At 43.8% G+C, this 15675-nt stretch overlaps 1 protein-coding gene and 1 pseudogene across 1 annotated transcript; one reads left to right on the top strand and one right to left on the bottom strand.

The window, feature by feature from the left end:
* Positions 1 to 951: 951 nt before the first annotated feature.
* Positions 952 to 2051, bottom strand: LOC146985054 (E3 SUMO-protein ligase ZBED1-like; annotated as a pseudogene).
* Positions 2052 to 8093: 6042 nt separating this feature from the next.
* On the top strand, positions 8094 to 14855 carry scrt2 (scratch family zinc finger 2). Its single transcript, XM_085782782.1, has 2 exons — positions 8094 to 8988; positions 13032 to 14855. The coding sequence occupies exons 1-2, from the start codon at positions 8817 to 8819 to the stop codon at positions 13862 to 13864; spliced, it is 1005 nt and encodes a 334-aa protein (XP_085638908.1). The 5' UTR covers positions 8094 to 8816; the 3' UTR covers positions 13865 to 14855.
* The last annotated feature ends 820 nt before the right edge of the window (positions 14856 to 15675 follow it).

The following is a 15675-nucleotide window of genomic DNA, read 5'->3' as shown; positions in this document are numbered from 1 at the left end:
AACGTCATAACACTTTTTCTGGCTGTTACCACAAATAAATTAGCATATACTTTCTCTGTAATCAAAAATGAAAGTGCTTGTAGGGTTCTTAAAATATTAACAAAAAATGTAAACTGTCATTGACAAAAATAAAGTACAAAGCCCTGCAACGTCCACTTTTTCAGTGTAATCTCAATAAAAGGAATTTACCCATCTGCCTAAATAAATATAAGCTTGCAGGACTCAACAAAATTAAATATGGTAAACAGTCTCAGATACTGGGTTTTACATGTTGTTCCAGTTTGTATGTCAGTGCTTATTTTTTAATCTCAAGGTTTTTGTGGAGGAATACAAGCTGGTCCACATGCCCAGCTTTCAGGACGCTTCTCTGTGCATTCACAATATCTCCTGCGGAAGAGAAAACTCTCTCCGCAGAGACGCTTGTTCCAGGAATACACAGGAAACATTTTGCTACTCTGAATAGCTGAGGGTACTCCTGTTCGTGGTCCCTCCACCAACTCAGAGGATTTCCTGTGAGAGGCAAAGGGGTCTCATCTTTAAACCTCTTTATCTCAGCTGCAGCAGCATCAGCTGCTGATTTTGGTGCTGTATTACCACCAGCAGTGGCATATGTTGCACCAAGCAAGTCTGCCAATGCACATGAGGTCCTTGGTCTCTTTTGGGGTGGCTGAGGGGTGGAAGCAGGGCTGTCCTCAAATGGTGGGTGATCAACTTCCTCTGGGACATTCTCCCCTTGTTTGTCAGTGTCCTCTTGCAGCTGAAAAACATCAAATCCAACTAGTATTAATGTCACCGAAAGCCAAAATTCAAATCCTAGATTCATCCTATTCCATACTTATATTTAATACATAATTATCAAAGTGCAACTTAACCATATGTCATTAGTTCATTTACTCAGATTTGCACTTAGTTATAACTGCTGTGTATTTTTTCCAACTGTAATATATTAATTTATTTACTTACATTCTGTTGCTTCTTCATCACAGCGTTGGTCAGTCTGGAGTAGATCTCACTGGCCTCTGCTTCAGACAGGAAGGGAAGATCCTTAAACCTGGGATCAACAGCTGATGCCATGTGCAGCACCTCCCTCTCATTGTATCTCTTTCCCAGATCTTGTGCTATAGCAGCCTTGATGTCCTTTACAGTCTGTGTGTCATCAGGGTTTTCTTCTGCACCCATCACAAGCTTGGCATGAAGAGGAGCGATGAGGGACAGTGTTGGCATGCTCTCCTCAGACATAACCAGGGTGGCATCCTTCATGGCTTGAGTGCACTGAGCACTTCTTCTGCACACGTGATATCAGACTCGCTTAATGTGAAGATATCTTTTTCACTCCTCCTGACCTCTGCTGAAAGCAGAGCTGCGCAGATGGCTGGTTGCTGTTCTAAGAATCGTTCTATCATTTCATAAGAGCTGTTCCATCTTGTAATAACGTCTGTTATCAGCCTATGACTTGGCAGCTGGAGTAGGCGCTGTTTTTGCTTTAACTGTTCACTGGCTAGTGTGCTGCGCCTAAAAAAGGTTGTTACACGTCTGATCCTGCCGAGAAGTCGCGACACTGACTGTATTTTCAGTGCTCTCTGTGACGCCAGATTGAGGCTGTGTGCAAAGCACTGTATGTGCGTCAAGCCTGCGAGTCTCGCCGCGACAGTCATATTCGAGGCATTATCTGTAACAACAACGGGATCTTTTCCATCCAATCCCCATTCGGTCACAGCCTCATTCAGTAACGCTGCTATGTGTTCCCCCGTGTGACTGTCACTCATGGCTCGGGTTTGCAGTACATGTGACTTGAGGTTCCACTGGTCATCTATGTGATGTGCTGTAAGAGTTACATACGATTCAGTGGCCCTCGAAGTCCAAGCGTCGCATGTCATAGCGACTCTCTCCGCTGAGCTGAGCGAGTCCAGCACCGTCGCTTTGACTTCTCTGTACAACTTCGGGAGAGCGATGTCCGTGATGTGTTGTCGGGAAGGGATGGTGTAACGGGGCTCCAGTGTTGTCATCATATTACGGAATCCCTCATTCTCCACAACACTCAGAGGTCGCATGTCTTTACAAATAAAAGAAAGTACTGACTGTGTTATCTTGGTTGCGCGAGTTGAGGTCGCTGGTAGTTTCGAAAAGTTAACATCTTCAATGGTTCGTTGAGCAGGATCCACTCGTTTCACGTTAGCCTGTAATGCTACATTGTCATGGTGTCTCGCCACATGTGCTCGCAAATTTGTAGTATTGCCCGAGTACTTGACTTTGGCGTTGCAGAGTTTACAGACCGCATGGCTCTTGTCGTAGTCGTAACTGCCGTCCTTTGTTTTGAAACCAAAATATGCCCAAACATCAGCTTTAAAAGCTGCTGGAGCTGACCGTAGCCTCTCGTCCTCAGCCATCGCCGGTGAACTGTGCTAAGTTAGCGGTTAGCATGCAGTTTGCCACAGACTAGCACTCTCGCGGGATCTCGGGATCTCGCGGGATTTCATTGTTCCTTTGGCGCGGAGGACATACTGACTGCTGCCAACTAGTGGCCGGAGGTTTAATTGCAACACAAAAATTAACAAACGCCGTGAATATTTGCATGTTAATTGTTAATTAAAAAATCGATACAGTGCCGTTGAGTATCGATACGGTATCGTCAAATAAAATATCGCGATATTTGAGTGTATCGATATTTTCTTACACCCCTAACACAGACACATACACACACAGACACGCACACACGAGCGAGCTGCGAGGATGCATACAGGACAACAGGCACAGACACAAGCCAAATAGGGCATGAGTGATACACTGAACTATCTGCCAAACAGCATTAGATACAGTACGGGGCCGGGGAGGCTGCGGCTGCTGCTGTGGTCCGCTCAGACTCCACTTCACGTCCGACCGACCGGGGGAATCCACAGCAAAATGTTAAATATTGCCTTCATGACCTCAACCACTGAGCCGTGTCTGATCGTCGGCATCTGTGTAAACACACACACACACACACACACACACACACACACACACACATACACACATTTTGGTGATTTGGTGCCAGACGACCATGCATGACGCTGCTGGAGTGACAAAACAAACCAGAAAACCTTTTTGCAAGTGAAATCAAATAACTTGTTGCATCTTGGAACAAAAGATTCATGTTGTAATTTGTTAAACGTTGTGTTTCTAAAAGAGCAACACACACACGAACACACACACACACAGAGTCGTCTCCTTGTGCAGCAGCAGCTCTACCAAAAAAAAAAAAAAGCCTCATTGAAGTGACCCAGTAAGCAAGAGTGAGGTGAATTATAGATGGCGGTGCCTAATGGACTCTTAGCTTCTCTTCACCTTCCCCAACAAGCTCAGAGTGTCTTTATATAAGCAGCTAGTGGGAAACAGGCTGGTAAAATCATATTTTCTGTCAAAGTTAATCTTCTTTTTTGTCAGAGTTTAATGCCAGGTGTCTGAATTAGCTGAAAGCCAAATGATTAAAAAAAACACAGAGACTCTTTCCAATCCACGTGTCTGTAAATAGAGATAATAAACCTCCAACTGCAGACGGAGCGACTGTCGCCGCGCAGCAAAGGGAACAAATCAACTAGATTGACTTCATTCACTCATTCATTCATTCATTCATTCATCCATCCGGGTCATCCACCGACACTCTGGAGGGCCGTACAGGATGGAAATGAGGCTGATTGTATCACACCCCCACCTTCTCCTCCCTCTCCCATCTGACCACGGTGAACCCCCCCCCTCCTCCCCCTCCCCATCCATCCATGCTCCAGCAAAGCAGAGTAAAAAAACCCATTCCTGCAGCCCGAGGGGGTCCGTCGCTATGGTAACGTCCCGAGGCAGTGACCACATGTCAGAGGGAGTCTGGGGGCCATAAGTGGACCGGAGCGCTGGCATGAGGAGGAGGAGGAGGAGGAGGAGACGATTGTAGATGAGTGTCCTGCTGCTGGATACAAGTGACCTGAAACAACATGTTTCCTTTTGTTTGTCTCTGCTGCTCCGACATCCGACCTCTGCACAACCTGTTGCTCCCTCACTGACTCTGACTTGAAAAGGCTCACATGTGATCAAAGAGCGGAGCTTTAATTAATTTACTGATTATGTTATTGTGAAGCAAGGAAAAAAAAAAAACACAATATTTAAACTGTGACTGAGAGGTTACAGGTGACTTCCTTATTTAAAGAGGAACTATGCAGGATTTCTATCTTAACTACCGTATACTTTCCGGACTATAAGCCGCTACTTTTTTCGCCCACCCCGGTGTCCCAGCTCTGGTCTCTGCACACCACGACACAAACATGCTCCGTAACCCGTAATCTTAAGACTACACAAACACCGCCGTAACATCGTGTATGTTAGGTAACGTTATCCACCGCTCCATTATTTTATTGATGCACAAATGCACAAGGCCGAGAGGAGTGTAACCAAAACAGCGGAAAAGCGACTGGACTTGCACAGTTCCCTACTGTCTTTATCTCTTGTTACAACATGAAAACCAGCGGCTTATATTCAAGTGCCGCCTATATATGTATTTTCTTTTACAATTTAGCTGGTGCGTGACGTAGCAAGCCTACTAGCTAACAGTTAGCTACGTTAGCTAAACAGAGACACAAACGCGCCCTGTAACCAGTAATCTCTTGTTTATGATTAAACTTAACAAATATAGACATTGTAACATCATATATGATATCTAATGTTATGTACCGCTCTATTGATTGATTTATCGCCGGCTTCGTTGTAAACAAATGCACATGGCCGAAAGGAAGGTTAGCAATACAGCGGAAAAGCGACCAGACTTCCTGAGATGCATTTGTATCAGCTAAGGCTTAGCTGAACAAAACTGTGCTTCCCTATAGTTATACACATACACACACATACAATATTTTTCAATATGAAAAATGAAAATCAACTTAGAATGATTCAGAAAAATATAAATCTTAATGACTTGCGTTGTTATTTTCTAGTAAGAATTTGGCTCCACAGAAAAACAACAACTTGTGTGATTGTCACAATATAAGTGTCCAGAAACACAAACTTAATGAAATTGTAAAAGTGCCGAGAAATAAAAACAACAAAAGTCACAAAAACATTTTTTTCTTTTCTTTTTTTTTTTAAAGAATGCTTAAAAACCTTAACAATGATTAAAACATGAAACAGATCGGCTAAAACAGGAACATCTGGCACTAAAGTGCGATGTAATTAAAGATTCAAAGAGGCCCGAGGATAAACATGGAGAAAGTTTTGCTGATTAATTAATTGATCAGCTGAAGGATAATAATAAGCTAACTACAGTCTGATAAGTGATTAATCATTTCTGTTTCAATTTCTGGCTTTTTTCCTGGTTCTGGTTTCTCAAAATCAGCGAATTTGTTTCTCCTTTGTGTGATATATTATTCTAATAACATAATCTCTGGCTCTTGATACATATTTTTTTATTCTATAGACTAAAAACAATCAATCGGTTAATTTATAAAATACTTGTTTAGTACAGATTCTATCTCTACTCCACCAAACTCGGTGCACTCGTCATATCGATGTGTATCATGTGTGATGTGTTTATACTACTTTATAGAAGGAAACAGCTGCGAACAGAAAGGGGCAGAATAATGAGAGCGTCTGTCAGAGGTGAAGAGCAACTCGCACAGAAACAGACTGAAGGATGCCGAGAGAAGACGCCGAGAGAGTTCGATATCGAGTCGAGACAGGTTCATTGTTCACTTTAACCTCCCTGCTCCCAGAAATCAAGTCAGAAGAATAATTTAGCAGAAAGAGAGAGAGAGAGAGATGTTTTATTTCTTATTCTTCCTCTCATGATCCCAGACATATCAACAGGAGACAGTGAAGGTGACGGGATCTTTTAAAGAAACAGGTGGTGGATGATTTAAAAAAAAGAAAAGAAAAAAAAAAGAAGATTTATTATGCTACAACAACAATAAGAACCAGAGCTGACCTTCCTCGTCCTTGCCTCGTCTGCTGCTCTATAAGCTCGTCTTACAGCGGCTGCAGTGTGGACTGTTCCTGTAATGTACAATCACATATAAATCCTGACCACACTGATTTAACAACCGTCCCCCCCGACCACCACCACCCCCTCCCCCTTCCCCTTCCTCTTGAAAACCTGTCGCGTCCCAGATGCAGGGTCACTGCGAGTGGAAAAAGGAGATGATTTAGAGCGACCCGGGTGATGAGGGCACCCCTAAACGTCTGAGTCAAGATTTAAACGCCTGATCAACATGAAAAGAGCAAAAATGAAATGAGTCTAGTCTTTTCTTCCTCAGGTTTTATTTTGTTTTGTATTTATACTTTAAGGAAAAAGAGAAATTCATTATTGTTTGGTGTTTATTTATGTTTAAATCATATGTTTATTGATGTGTGTACTTTCTGATTCTAAAACACTGAAATGAACTCACTAAACTAAGGTTTGAAGGATGTTGTTGAGTTTTCCAGGAGATTCTACAAGTGGTGTTATATAAATATGCAACATGTTGTTTTTTAGGTTGGATGTGACTTGAAATCCACATCTAACTGATATTTATTGTGTGTGTAATAGAATAGAATAGAATAGAAGTAGTATATAAGTTACTAATGCAGCCAGTGTGCAATTAGTATTAGTGCTGTTGTTTTTGTTGTTACTGAGGCTGGTTAGCATGCAAACGTGATGGAAGTTTGTTGGTGAATAAATGAGTTAAGTTTGAACCTGAATCTGCAACATTTCTCTGAGCTGGACGCACAAACACCTACATAAAACTTCTTTAAGATGATTATCAGGTACTAAAATGTTTAGATTTGTCATTTTTATTCCTTATATTTGACTGGTAATTCAATATATTTAGGTTTTTTACTGTATGATGCACAAAATGAGCAATCACTTCACATTTCTGTGACATTGTAATGACTATTTTTGGACTCAAACATGATTATAAATTCTTATTAAACAATAATTATCAAAGAAAAAACAATATACTCAACATATACAAAGAGGATTATTGGGTGAAAAAGATCCCTGACATGCAAACATGACATTCCCTCTTCCGGTCATGATGACTTCACCGGCTCCAGTGTTACACAACAACAGCTGCACAACAGCACAGGACAGAGGACACACACACACACACACACACAGATCTGCACCATTTCCACTGATACAGTATCACGTGTGATGCGACAGAAACAGACGCGGTCGTCATTAATCTCATAGTTTTAATGTTGCAACGTGTTAATTAATCAAACAAGTGGCGCACGACACAAGTGGTTTCCTGTTTGTTGATGAATCAAACAGGTGAATCATCTCGGTGTCACACCAGTGCCGACACTAGGTCTTCATTTAACTCTATTATTATCAATAATAACTGTTGAAAGACACAATAATATATATAATGTAGCATAAAACTCATATAGACCGAACTAATGGATCAACACAAATGCAAAAAAACAAAACAACCCAGAGATATGTGGCCAATTTAGCCGGCACGGATCTAATTCTAGATTTCACCCTAATCAAAAAAGATGTAATTAATTAATCAGATAATTCACTGCCACGCATGGCAGGACACACATCTGTGCGGTGATAATGGGGAGAGAGAGAGAGAGCTGAGCCGAGCGGTGCAGTAGCACTAGTACATCCCTCCATCCCTCCCTCCTCTGGTAGCCGGCTCGTCAACACTGCTGGTATCCTCCTGTGCAGCTTTAAATATAAATATATATATATTAAAAAAAAAAAGGTCCAGCAGTGGCAGACGCTCAGCTTAAAGCTCCACATCCACTTCCACGGTGCAGTGTGAGTGTTGAGTGAGTGTGAGTGTCGAAGGGTAACAACATCAACAACAAAAAAGGCAGAAGATGTGAGGCTGTTTGAGGTAACGGAGCCGCCGACATGAGGGAGGCAGCGCCTGAACACGGCAAACATAAACTGTGCCACTTCATCTGAAAACAATGGGGGACAGGACACTGAGTGTGCTCTCATCCACATCTCCATTGTCTGCCCTCCTCTTTTACTCCTCCTCCGAGCATGGAGCATAAGCGGGGTGAAAGAGGGGAGGGAGGATGGAGGGAGAGAGAGAGAGAGAGAGAGAGAGGGAGGAGGAGGAGGTGGATGGAGGGAGAGAGAGGGTGGGGGGCAACAGTGGGGGCAGTGGGGGTCTGGCTGTGTTCTTTCTCCTCTGTCTGTGTGCGAATGCACAGACGGTTCAGTAGTAATTTGATGTGTGTCCCCGGGGACATTTGATGGATTAAAGCTAAGCAGCTCCATTTCGCAGCACCACCTGATCTTCCACTGCCTGTGCCCCATATAAAGGCCGGCGTGATTGCTGATCTCAGCTAGTCTGACAGTCTCTCTCTCTCTCTCTCTCTCTCTCTCCCTCCTCTCTCTCTGTCTGTCTCCATCTCTTCTCTTCCTCACTGGTCCCTTAAGCCTGCTGCATCACAGGAGCTATCCAGTGCTGAACAGGATCGCTTTTATTTTTTATTTTTTTATTTTTCCTCTCTCTGTGTGTGTGTGTGCTTGTGTGTGTGTGTGGAGGGGGGGGAAAGCTGGGGGGAGCCAGAGAGTATCACACAGCATTGCCGCCGTCAGCCTTGTTCTCCCACCGATTTCCATTTTCTTTCTTCTTATCTTATGTTTTTTTGGCCGTCGTCGTCTTCTTCTCCACATTAACCGCAAGGATTTATACCGCCACAGCCGAGGCTCTGCTGCGTGTCGCTGCTTCCTCAGAGGAGACTCTTTTCTTTTTTTCTTTTTTTTTTTAAACAAAAAAATCATTTTTTCCCCCCTCTCTCTCTCTCTCATGCGTTTTTCTCAGCGCTGTGTTTTTTTTATCCATTGAAACATGCCCCGCTCATTTTTGGTGAAGAAGATCAAGCTTGATGATTTCTCTTCGTCCAATGTGGCCACCTCCAACCACCACCACCACCACCACCACCACCTGGACGACTCCTTCACTTTTGCACGCTCCATCACAGACTCGGTGACCAGCCTTGGTGTTCGTCTCAGTGAGAATGGTGAGTTAACACAACACAACACAACATGCCTCCACTCGTCTCGTCCCGCTGAGATGTGCAGCTGTAGCTCTAGCGGCAGCAGCGGCGGCGGATCCTGAGCCTGGATGCTGCTGATTTCAGCATCCTCGGTACAGGACGGCAGCAGCAGCAGCAGCAGCAGCAGCATCGTCCTCTTTTGTTTTTGTGTCGGCTCACGGCTCAGATCCCCCCCCCCCCCCCTCTTCTCCTATAGTTAACATGCTGAGTGTAAATTAAATGTGTGATGCTACAAGCAGCCAGCTGATTTCATTTTTTTTTTTTTTTTTTTTGTATCAGTATCCTGAATAATCCTCTCCTCCTCCTCCTCCTCCCCCTCCCCCACCGCTGCTGTGCTCCCAGACTTTTGTTTTTTGACTCCAGTGAAGGACAGACACAATTCAGGTCACAGCCGCGGATTAGCTTATGTAAATAGGGAAACGCAACGTGTGTCTAATCGGGGAGGAGAAGAGCTCCAGTTGCATCCCTCTCTCTCTCTCTGTGTGTCTATGTGATGATTTCAACATGCACAGACCGACTGTATCTGTATCTGGTCGTCATGTGTGCTAAAAAATTCATGAATATGAGAGAGATGAGTATCAGATGATACGTTTGTCCTTAGCTGTTATTGTCCTTGAGTTCCCATCACGGTCCGATCCTCCCTCGCCCCCCTCTTCCCATCCAAATGGAGCATGCATGCACAGCGTCTCTCTCTCTCTCTCTCTCTCTCCCTCCCCCCATCCATCCATCGCTAACATCCACCACATCTTTCTCTTCCTTCCGGGCATTTGAAAACTAGCAGGGGTTAGAGTTTCAGCCATGCAGGCCCATCGTCGCCACTAGAGACATCTACACACTGACTGTACAGTATACGGCCACGGGGGGAGAGGAAGGGGGGAGGGAGGTAGGGAGGTGGGGGGGAGCTGGAGGGGAGGAGGAGGAGGAGGAGGAGGTGGAGGGGAAGGAGAAAGAAGGAGACAAAAATGCTTGGGGCAGCAACGAGGCCAATCACGTGACGAGAGGTTGTACAGTAAACATGGAGAGAACGGCACATAGCTGCACCGTGGTCAACAAATGGTGGTCAACAACACACACACACACACACACACACACACGGCGGGGGGGCGAGGGAACCGGCCACGCTAAGCTCCAGTCAGCAACCGACCGACTGAGCAAACCAGCGAGCGAGTGGCGGCGACCTTCACTTTCACGGTCTGCTTTAAAGCTCGCCGCTTCCATTTTGTGGCCACGTTTAGAGGCCGCGTGTGCGTCTTTGTTGTGATTTGTTGGGGAGATTTTGTCCCAGAGCGACGACGACGACGGTGGCGGAGCAGGAGGAGGAGGAGGAGGAGGAGGAGGAGGAGGAGGAGGAGGAGGAGGAGGAGGCTGCACCGTCCACAGCTAAACGTTGTTGTTGTGATGATGATGAGGATGAGGATGATGATGAAGCCCACCTGTTATTCAGCTGTGACAATAACAAGGTTGAGTTAAATTCAGGAGTTTAGCTGGATTTGTTTTGTGTGGTAAAAGAGAATCGCTAGTTTGTTTGTTTGTTTAAATCAAAACAAGCTGCTGGATAAAAGATTGAAATATGAAAATATATATGGAAAAAATAAATAAAACCATATATTTACCAGCCATGCATTGTAGCTTGTAATGAGATTTCCTGCTGCATGATTTTTATATTATTATCATCATCAAAAAAAATAGAAAAAATCCATTTTGTATTTTATTGTCACTCTCTATTGTTCATGGATCTATTGTTCAACACCATGAAAAATAAGCAGTATATTAAAAAGCAGAGTGGAACGATAAGAGAACACTACACTGATGTTAACAAAAAGAAAAAGAAAAAAAAAAAGCGTTTAATTTGAACAAAAGAATTGTCTTTTTCATGCCGAGTTGAATTAAGAAGAAGAAGAAGAGGAAAAACGTCAAAAAGGCAAAATAAAAGGCTCCTGAGCTGCAGGGCTTAAAATACCTCACATCAGCACTTCTGCCGAGCCAGCCAGGAGATTTTTTTTTTTTTTTTCTTTTCCCTCCTCCATTGTGGAGACATTTGACTTGAGTGTCTGTTGAACAACAAAGAGGGGTGGCTGAGAGGGTCCATTAATTACATGCTTGCTTTGCATTAGAGAAATGAGTCTATGAGCTGTAAAGGGCTGATACAGAGCGAGCGAGCGAGTCCTGAACGATGAGCTCCACGTCTGACCTTGTGGTAATTGAAACGTAGTAAACAACAACTCTTGCTTTACGTTAAATGCAATGCAATGGTCGGCGGAAGGAAAATTAAATAAATAAATAAATAAACGAATGGATCAGCAGAAATAAAAGGCTGCATGTGTGTTGCTGCTCTGTATAAAACAGGTGGATGTGGCTGCAGCCGCATGCAGATTTTAACTGTAAATATGAGACTAATGAGTCATATTTGTGCTTTTTTTTATTTTTTTTTATTCAGTGTTGCTCCTCTCTCTATCAGACAAACACCATCTGTGTGGCTGAAAACAGTGAACCCATGCAGCGCAGCATGATAATGTGTGCACAGGCCTGGTGTTTCCCTGTCCCCGGGTGTCACGGTCATGTCTTTGACAGAGTGGGTGTGTGAACAGGAACCCTTAGGGAGGATGGAGACGCTGTAGTAGGAGAGCACTTCAGCTGATTTCTTAATGGCCTGGTTCCTTGAAGCCACTTGAGCGCTTGTTGTGTGTAGCCGCCGCCGACTCGCCGCCGCTGTGGGCAGGTGACCCCCTCTTCACAAACACAACGTGCCATGTCTCATATTATCATCATCATCATCGTCGTCGTCATCGGCGATGCTCAATACACTATGATTATTGTGTGTCGTTGAGTCGCAGATACTTGATCTCCCTCCACTGTTTCTGGCTGCTGCACTATTTTACAGATGATAGACTATTGATCAGTTCAAAACTTTGAATTTCATTAAAAAGCAGTCAATACCTAATTTCCACTGCTTTGCTGCACACAGTGCTTAGGAATGGCCTTTTTTTCTGCTGTTATGCACTATTTCTCTCAGGGAAAAAAGGATTTTTTTCCCACCACATTTTATATTATTTGCTCTAATATGTTCAACCTGTGCAATATAATATCAACCCTGAAGATAAAATACATTTAGTATTTATTTGACTCCTGAGATTCACACACAGACATATATATATATAAATATATATATATATTGAGTAGTGTTTGGATGTGTTTAGCTGCCAGCAAGCCTTTTAGCTCCTCTGGCACCGAGCAGCTTCATAGCGAAAAGGAAAGACATGACTGATGCCAACGAAAATATATCTCTCTGAAATCATGTTCTGTACAGTTTGTGGTGAAAGGAGGAGGAAGGGAGGGGTGAGTTGGATTTAAACAGCTGTGTTGCCTCCTGCTTGAACCTGCTTGCATGAAATCATGAAATCCTGCAGGATGTAACAAGTTGATCCAGTCCAGACTCCAGCTCTGCATGGAGAAAGCTCTCGATTCAGCAACCTGTTTGATGGCTTTGGTTTGGAAAAAGTGCAAAAGTTTAAAAATAAAAGTGGAGAAATAATGTGTCTGTTCAGGTTTTTTTAGTGTTGAGTCCTAAGCGTTCATTAAGCAGATCCCCAGTGATGCAGCATAGATGAAGAAAAGCAGGTCTGATCAATGAGACTACTTTATTTAAGAGGGCCTTTAACATGCAACATCTCCTCACAGGGGAGACTTCTGTGATGAGCTATTATCCTGCACTCATCATCATCATCATCATCCTCCTCATCATCCTCATCCTCACTGTAAAATTGCAACCTTCCTGAACGCAGCTGAGCGCATCCTGTTTCCCTGCATCACTGCACTATTGTGTGCAAAAAAAAAAAAGAAAATTGCAATTAGCTCTGTGCTGCCACTCGCTCGCTTTCCCTTTCACCGTTTTTACGAAGGGCAATCATCCAACGTGATAATCATGTAATCAGCAGCAGCAGCAGCAGCGTGTCACTGTGTCCTTCTCCGTCACAACCCCTCGCCAACTGTGTGTCTCTCTTACCCAGGCTACATCCAGGATTACATCACGCCATCTGTATACCAGGGCGAGAAGAAGATGGAGCACAAGCTGGCCTCGCCGGTGTCGGACCCCCTGTACACGCAGCAGGTGAGCAGCGGCGGCGAGTACTGCGACCCCGACCTGAAGCACCCGGACAGCCCGCAGTCAGGCATGACGGCCAGCGGCTTCTACAGCGGCGAGTCGGAGGCGCTGGCCGAGGGTTACACCATGGATGCCTTCTTCATCTCTGACGGGCGATCGAGGCGGAAGGGAGGCGACGCCGAGAGTCGCGGAGGGGGCTCGAGGAGCAGCAGCGCCAACGCCGGCGGAGGTGCGGAGAAGGCGTCCGGCGGCGGCGGCGGTGGCGGCGGCGTGGCCCGTCACACCTGCAACGAGTGCGGCAAGACGTACGCCACCTCGTCCAACCTCAGCAGACACAAGCAGACGCACCGCAGCCTGGACAGCAAGATGGCGCGCAAGTGTCCCACCTGCAACAAAGTGTACGTGTCCATGCCGGCGCTGGCGATGCACATCCTCACCCACGACCTCAAGCACAAGTGCGACGTGTGCAGCAAGGCGTTCAGTCGGCCGTGGCTCCTTCAAGGTCACATGCGCTCGCACACGGGGGAGAAGCCCTTTGCCTGCGCCCACTGTGGCAAAGCCTTCGCTGACCGTTCAAACCTCCGCGCCCACATGCAAACACACTCTGCCTTCAAGCACTACAGATGCAAGCGCTGCAATAAGACCTTCGCTCTCAAGTCCTACCTGAACAAGCACTACGAGTCGGCTTGCTTCAAGGGATCTGGAGACGACGAAGACGACTCTGGATCAGAAAACTAACCCGCGAGGAAGAAGCAAAATAAACCCAAACCTCTCCCTCCTCCTCCTCTTCCTTCTCCCCCAATTAACGAACCCCTTGTTGTAGGTTCGCCACCAATAACCCTGCTCACTCTCTTCTTGCCCTCCATGCCTTTTTTCTTCCCTTTTTTTAGAAAGCAATATTTTCACTGAGATTACGTGAAGAAACTCTAATGATTATGGCAAAGACAATTTCAAAAAGATGCTGGATTTTTTCCCTGCACAGTAGCTAATCGTCCACAGAAACATACAATCAAACAACCTTCCCCCAAATAGAGACTGTAGATGATAGTTGTACACAATTAAGCAACATGTTGCTCGCATGGACGTGGGCACATGTGAACACAAACATTCACACTGACATGTATGCACACACAAACACACATGCAGAAACACTCACACACACAGATCCATGTACGTGCACGTACACATACACTTACACAATTATATATGAGGCCTGGCATGTGAATTTTTATCAATGACTATAATGATATTGATATCAATAGTAATAATATTTAGATTCCTGATATTTTATAGCAAATAGTAAAGGAAAATGAAAAAAAAAAACAAACATAAAAAAGGACTAACAGTGTTCTTTTGTTTTTTAGAGACAAAATGACCTCTTGTATTTTTATGCTGCTTTTTATTTGCTAAGAATTGAATTCTTTTGCAACTGCCAACATGAACTTTTTATGAAAATGTGAACTATGACAGTATTTGCAAAAAAAAAAAAGGGAGATCATTTTAAAAAGGTTAAAAAAAAAGACAAAAACCCCCTTTTTTCCACACCAATGTTTCAATTCAACGGATGTTATTTTTGTATTTGATTTTTCTAAATTTATTTTTTTGTGCTTATTATCCCTTTGTCGATCAAAAAAGCATCTTTGTAACTGTGGGTATTCAAAAAACAAAACAAACAAAAAAAAAAGGTAAAAAAAAACAACAAAAAAAACTAAACTGAAGCTAAAAATAAGCTATACAGAAATCAGAGGCCATAGGTCGTTCAGTTCAATCCTCCAAGAGCAGTGATTTTAATGAGGCCTGTTGAACAGGTTTATTATTGTTATTATCATTATTATTATTATTATTATAATAACACACACGACGTCTGATTCATGTAATTCTCGCCCTGAAGTTCAGACTGGGACAAAAACACTAAGAGCCAGACCAAATGATCTGTTTGTTGTTTAAGTGCCATGTGCAGTCGACTCGTCTCTATAGCAATGAAAACTCTCGTTGTTCTTCCTCCACCATGGTGGCTTTGCATAAACTCTGCTGCCTTTAATGGTGCATCGTCCAGTCTTAACAAGCAATCCCCCCCGCCCCACTTGCCCCGACCCAACTCCCAAGTGTTTGAGGTGCTCCCCCCACCCTCGCCATCCGACCCACCGCCAGTGTTACCTCAGAGTGACGGTATGGACACACCCTCAGTTACAAAGTGACAGTCAAATTATTCTGTTTGTCTGTTTTATATGTCGCTCAAAGCTCCGCCCACGGTTTTAAGATGCATACCATCTATTTATCATGTAAATACTTTATTTATCTTCCTATTTATTTATTTAATTATTTATTTATCAACCTTTTTATTTTATTTTTTTGTGTATTTATTGAACACTTGCTTATTTGATCATGTATTTATTTATTTATTGTTTATAATTTAAAAAATGAACATCCATTGACCTTGTAAGATGCTGCTGATCTTCAAAGAAAAATGTTTATATGCATGAAAACTGTAGAGAGTCCACGGGACTTAGTTTTTTAAAGAGGAACAATGTACAGTACCAGTGCTAGAA

This window comes from Trachurus japonicus, chromosome 7, assembly GCF_045865225.1.
Source record: "Trachurus japonicus isolate A0001 chromosome 7, Traja_1.0".
Lineage (NCBI taxonomy): Eukaryota > Metazoa > Chordata > Actinopteri > Carangiformes > Carangidae > Trachurus > Trachurus japonicus.
This window is presented reverse-complemented; position numbering and strand designations above follow the sequence as displayed.

Coding starts and splice junctions, on each gene's coding strand:
- scrt2 (XM_085782782.1), top strand. CDS start 8,817: ATGCCCCGCTCATTTTTGGTGAAGAAGATCAAGCTTGATGATTTCTCT. Junction 8,989..13,031: donor TGTTCGTCTCAGTGAGAATG/GTGAGTTAACAC, acceptor TCTCTTACCCAG/GCTACATCCAGGATTACATC.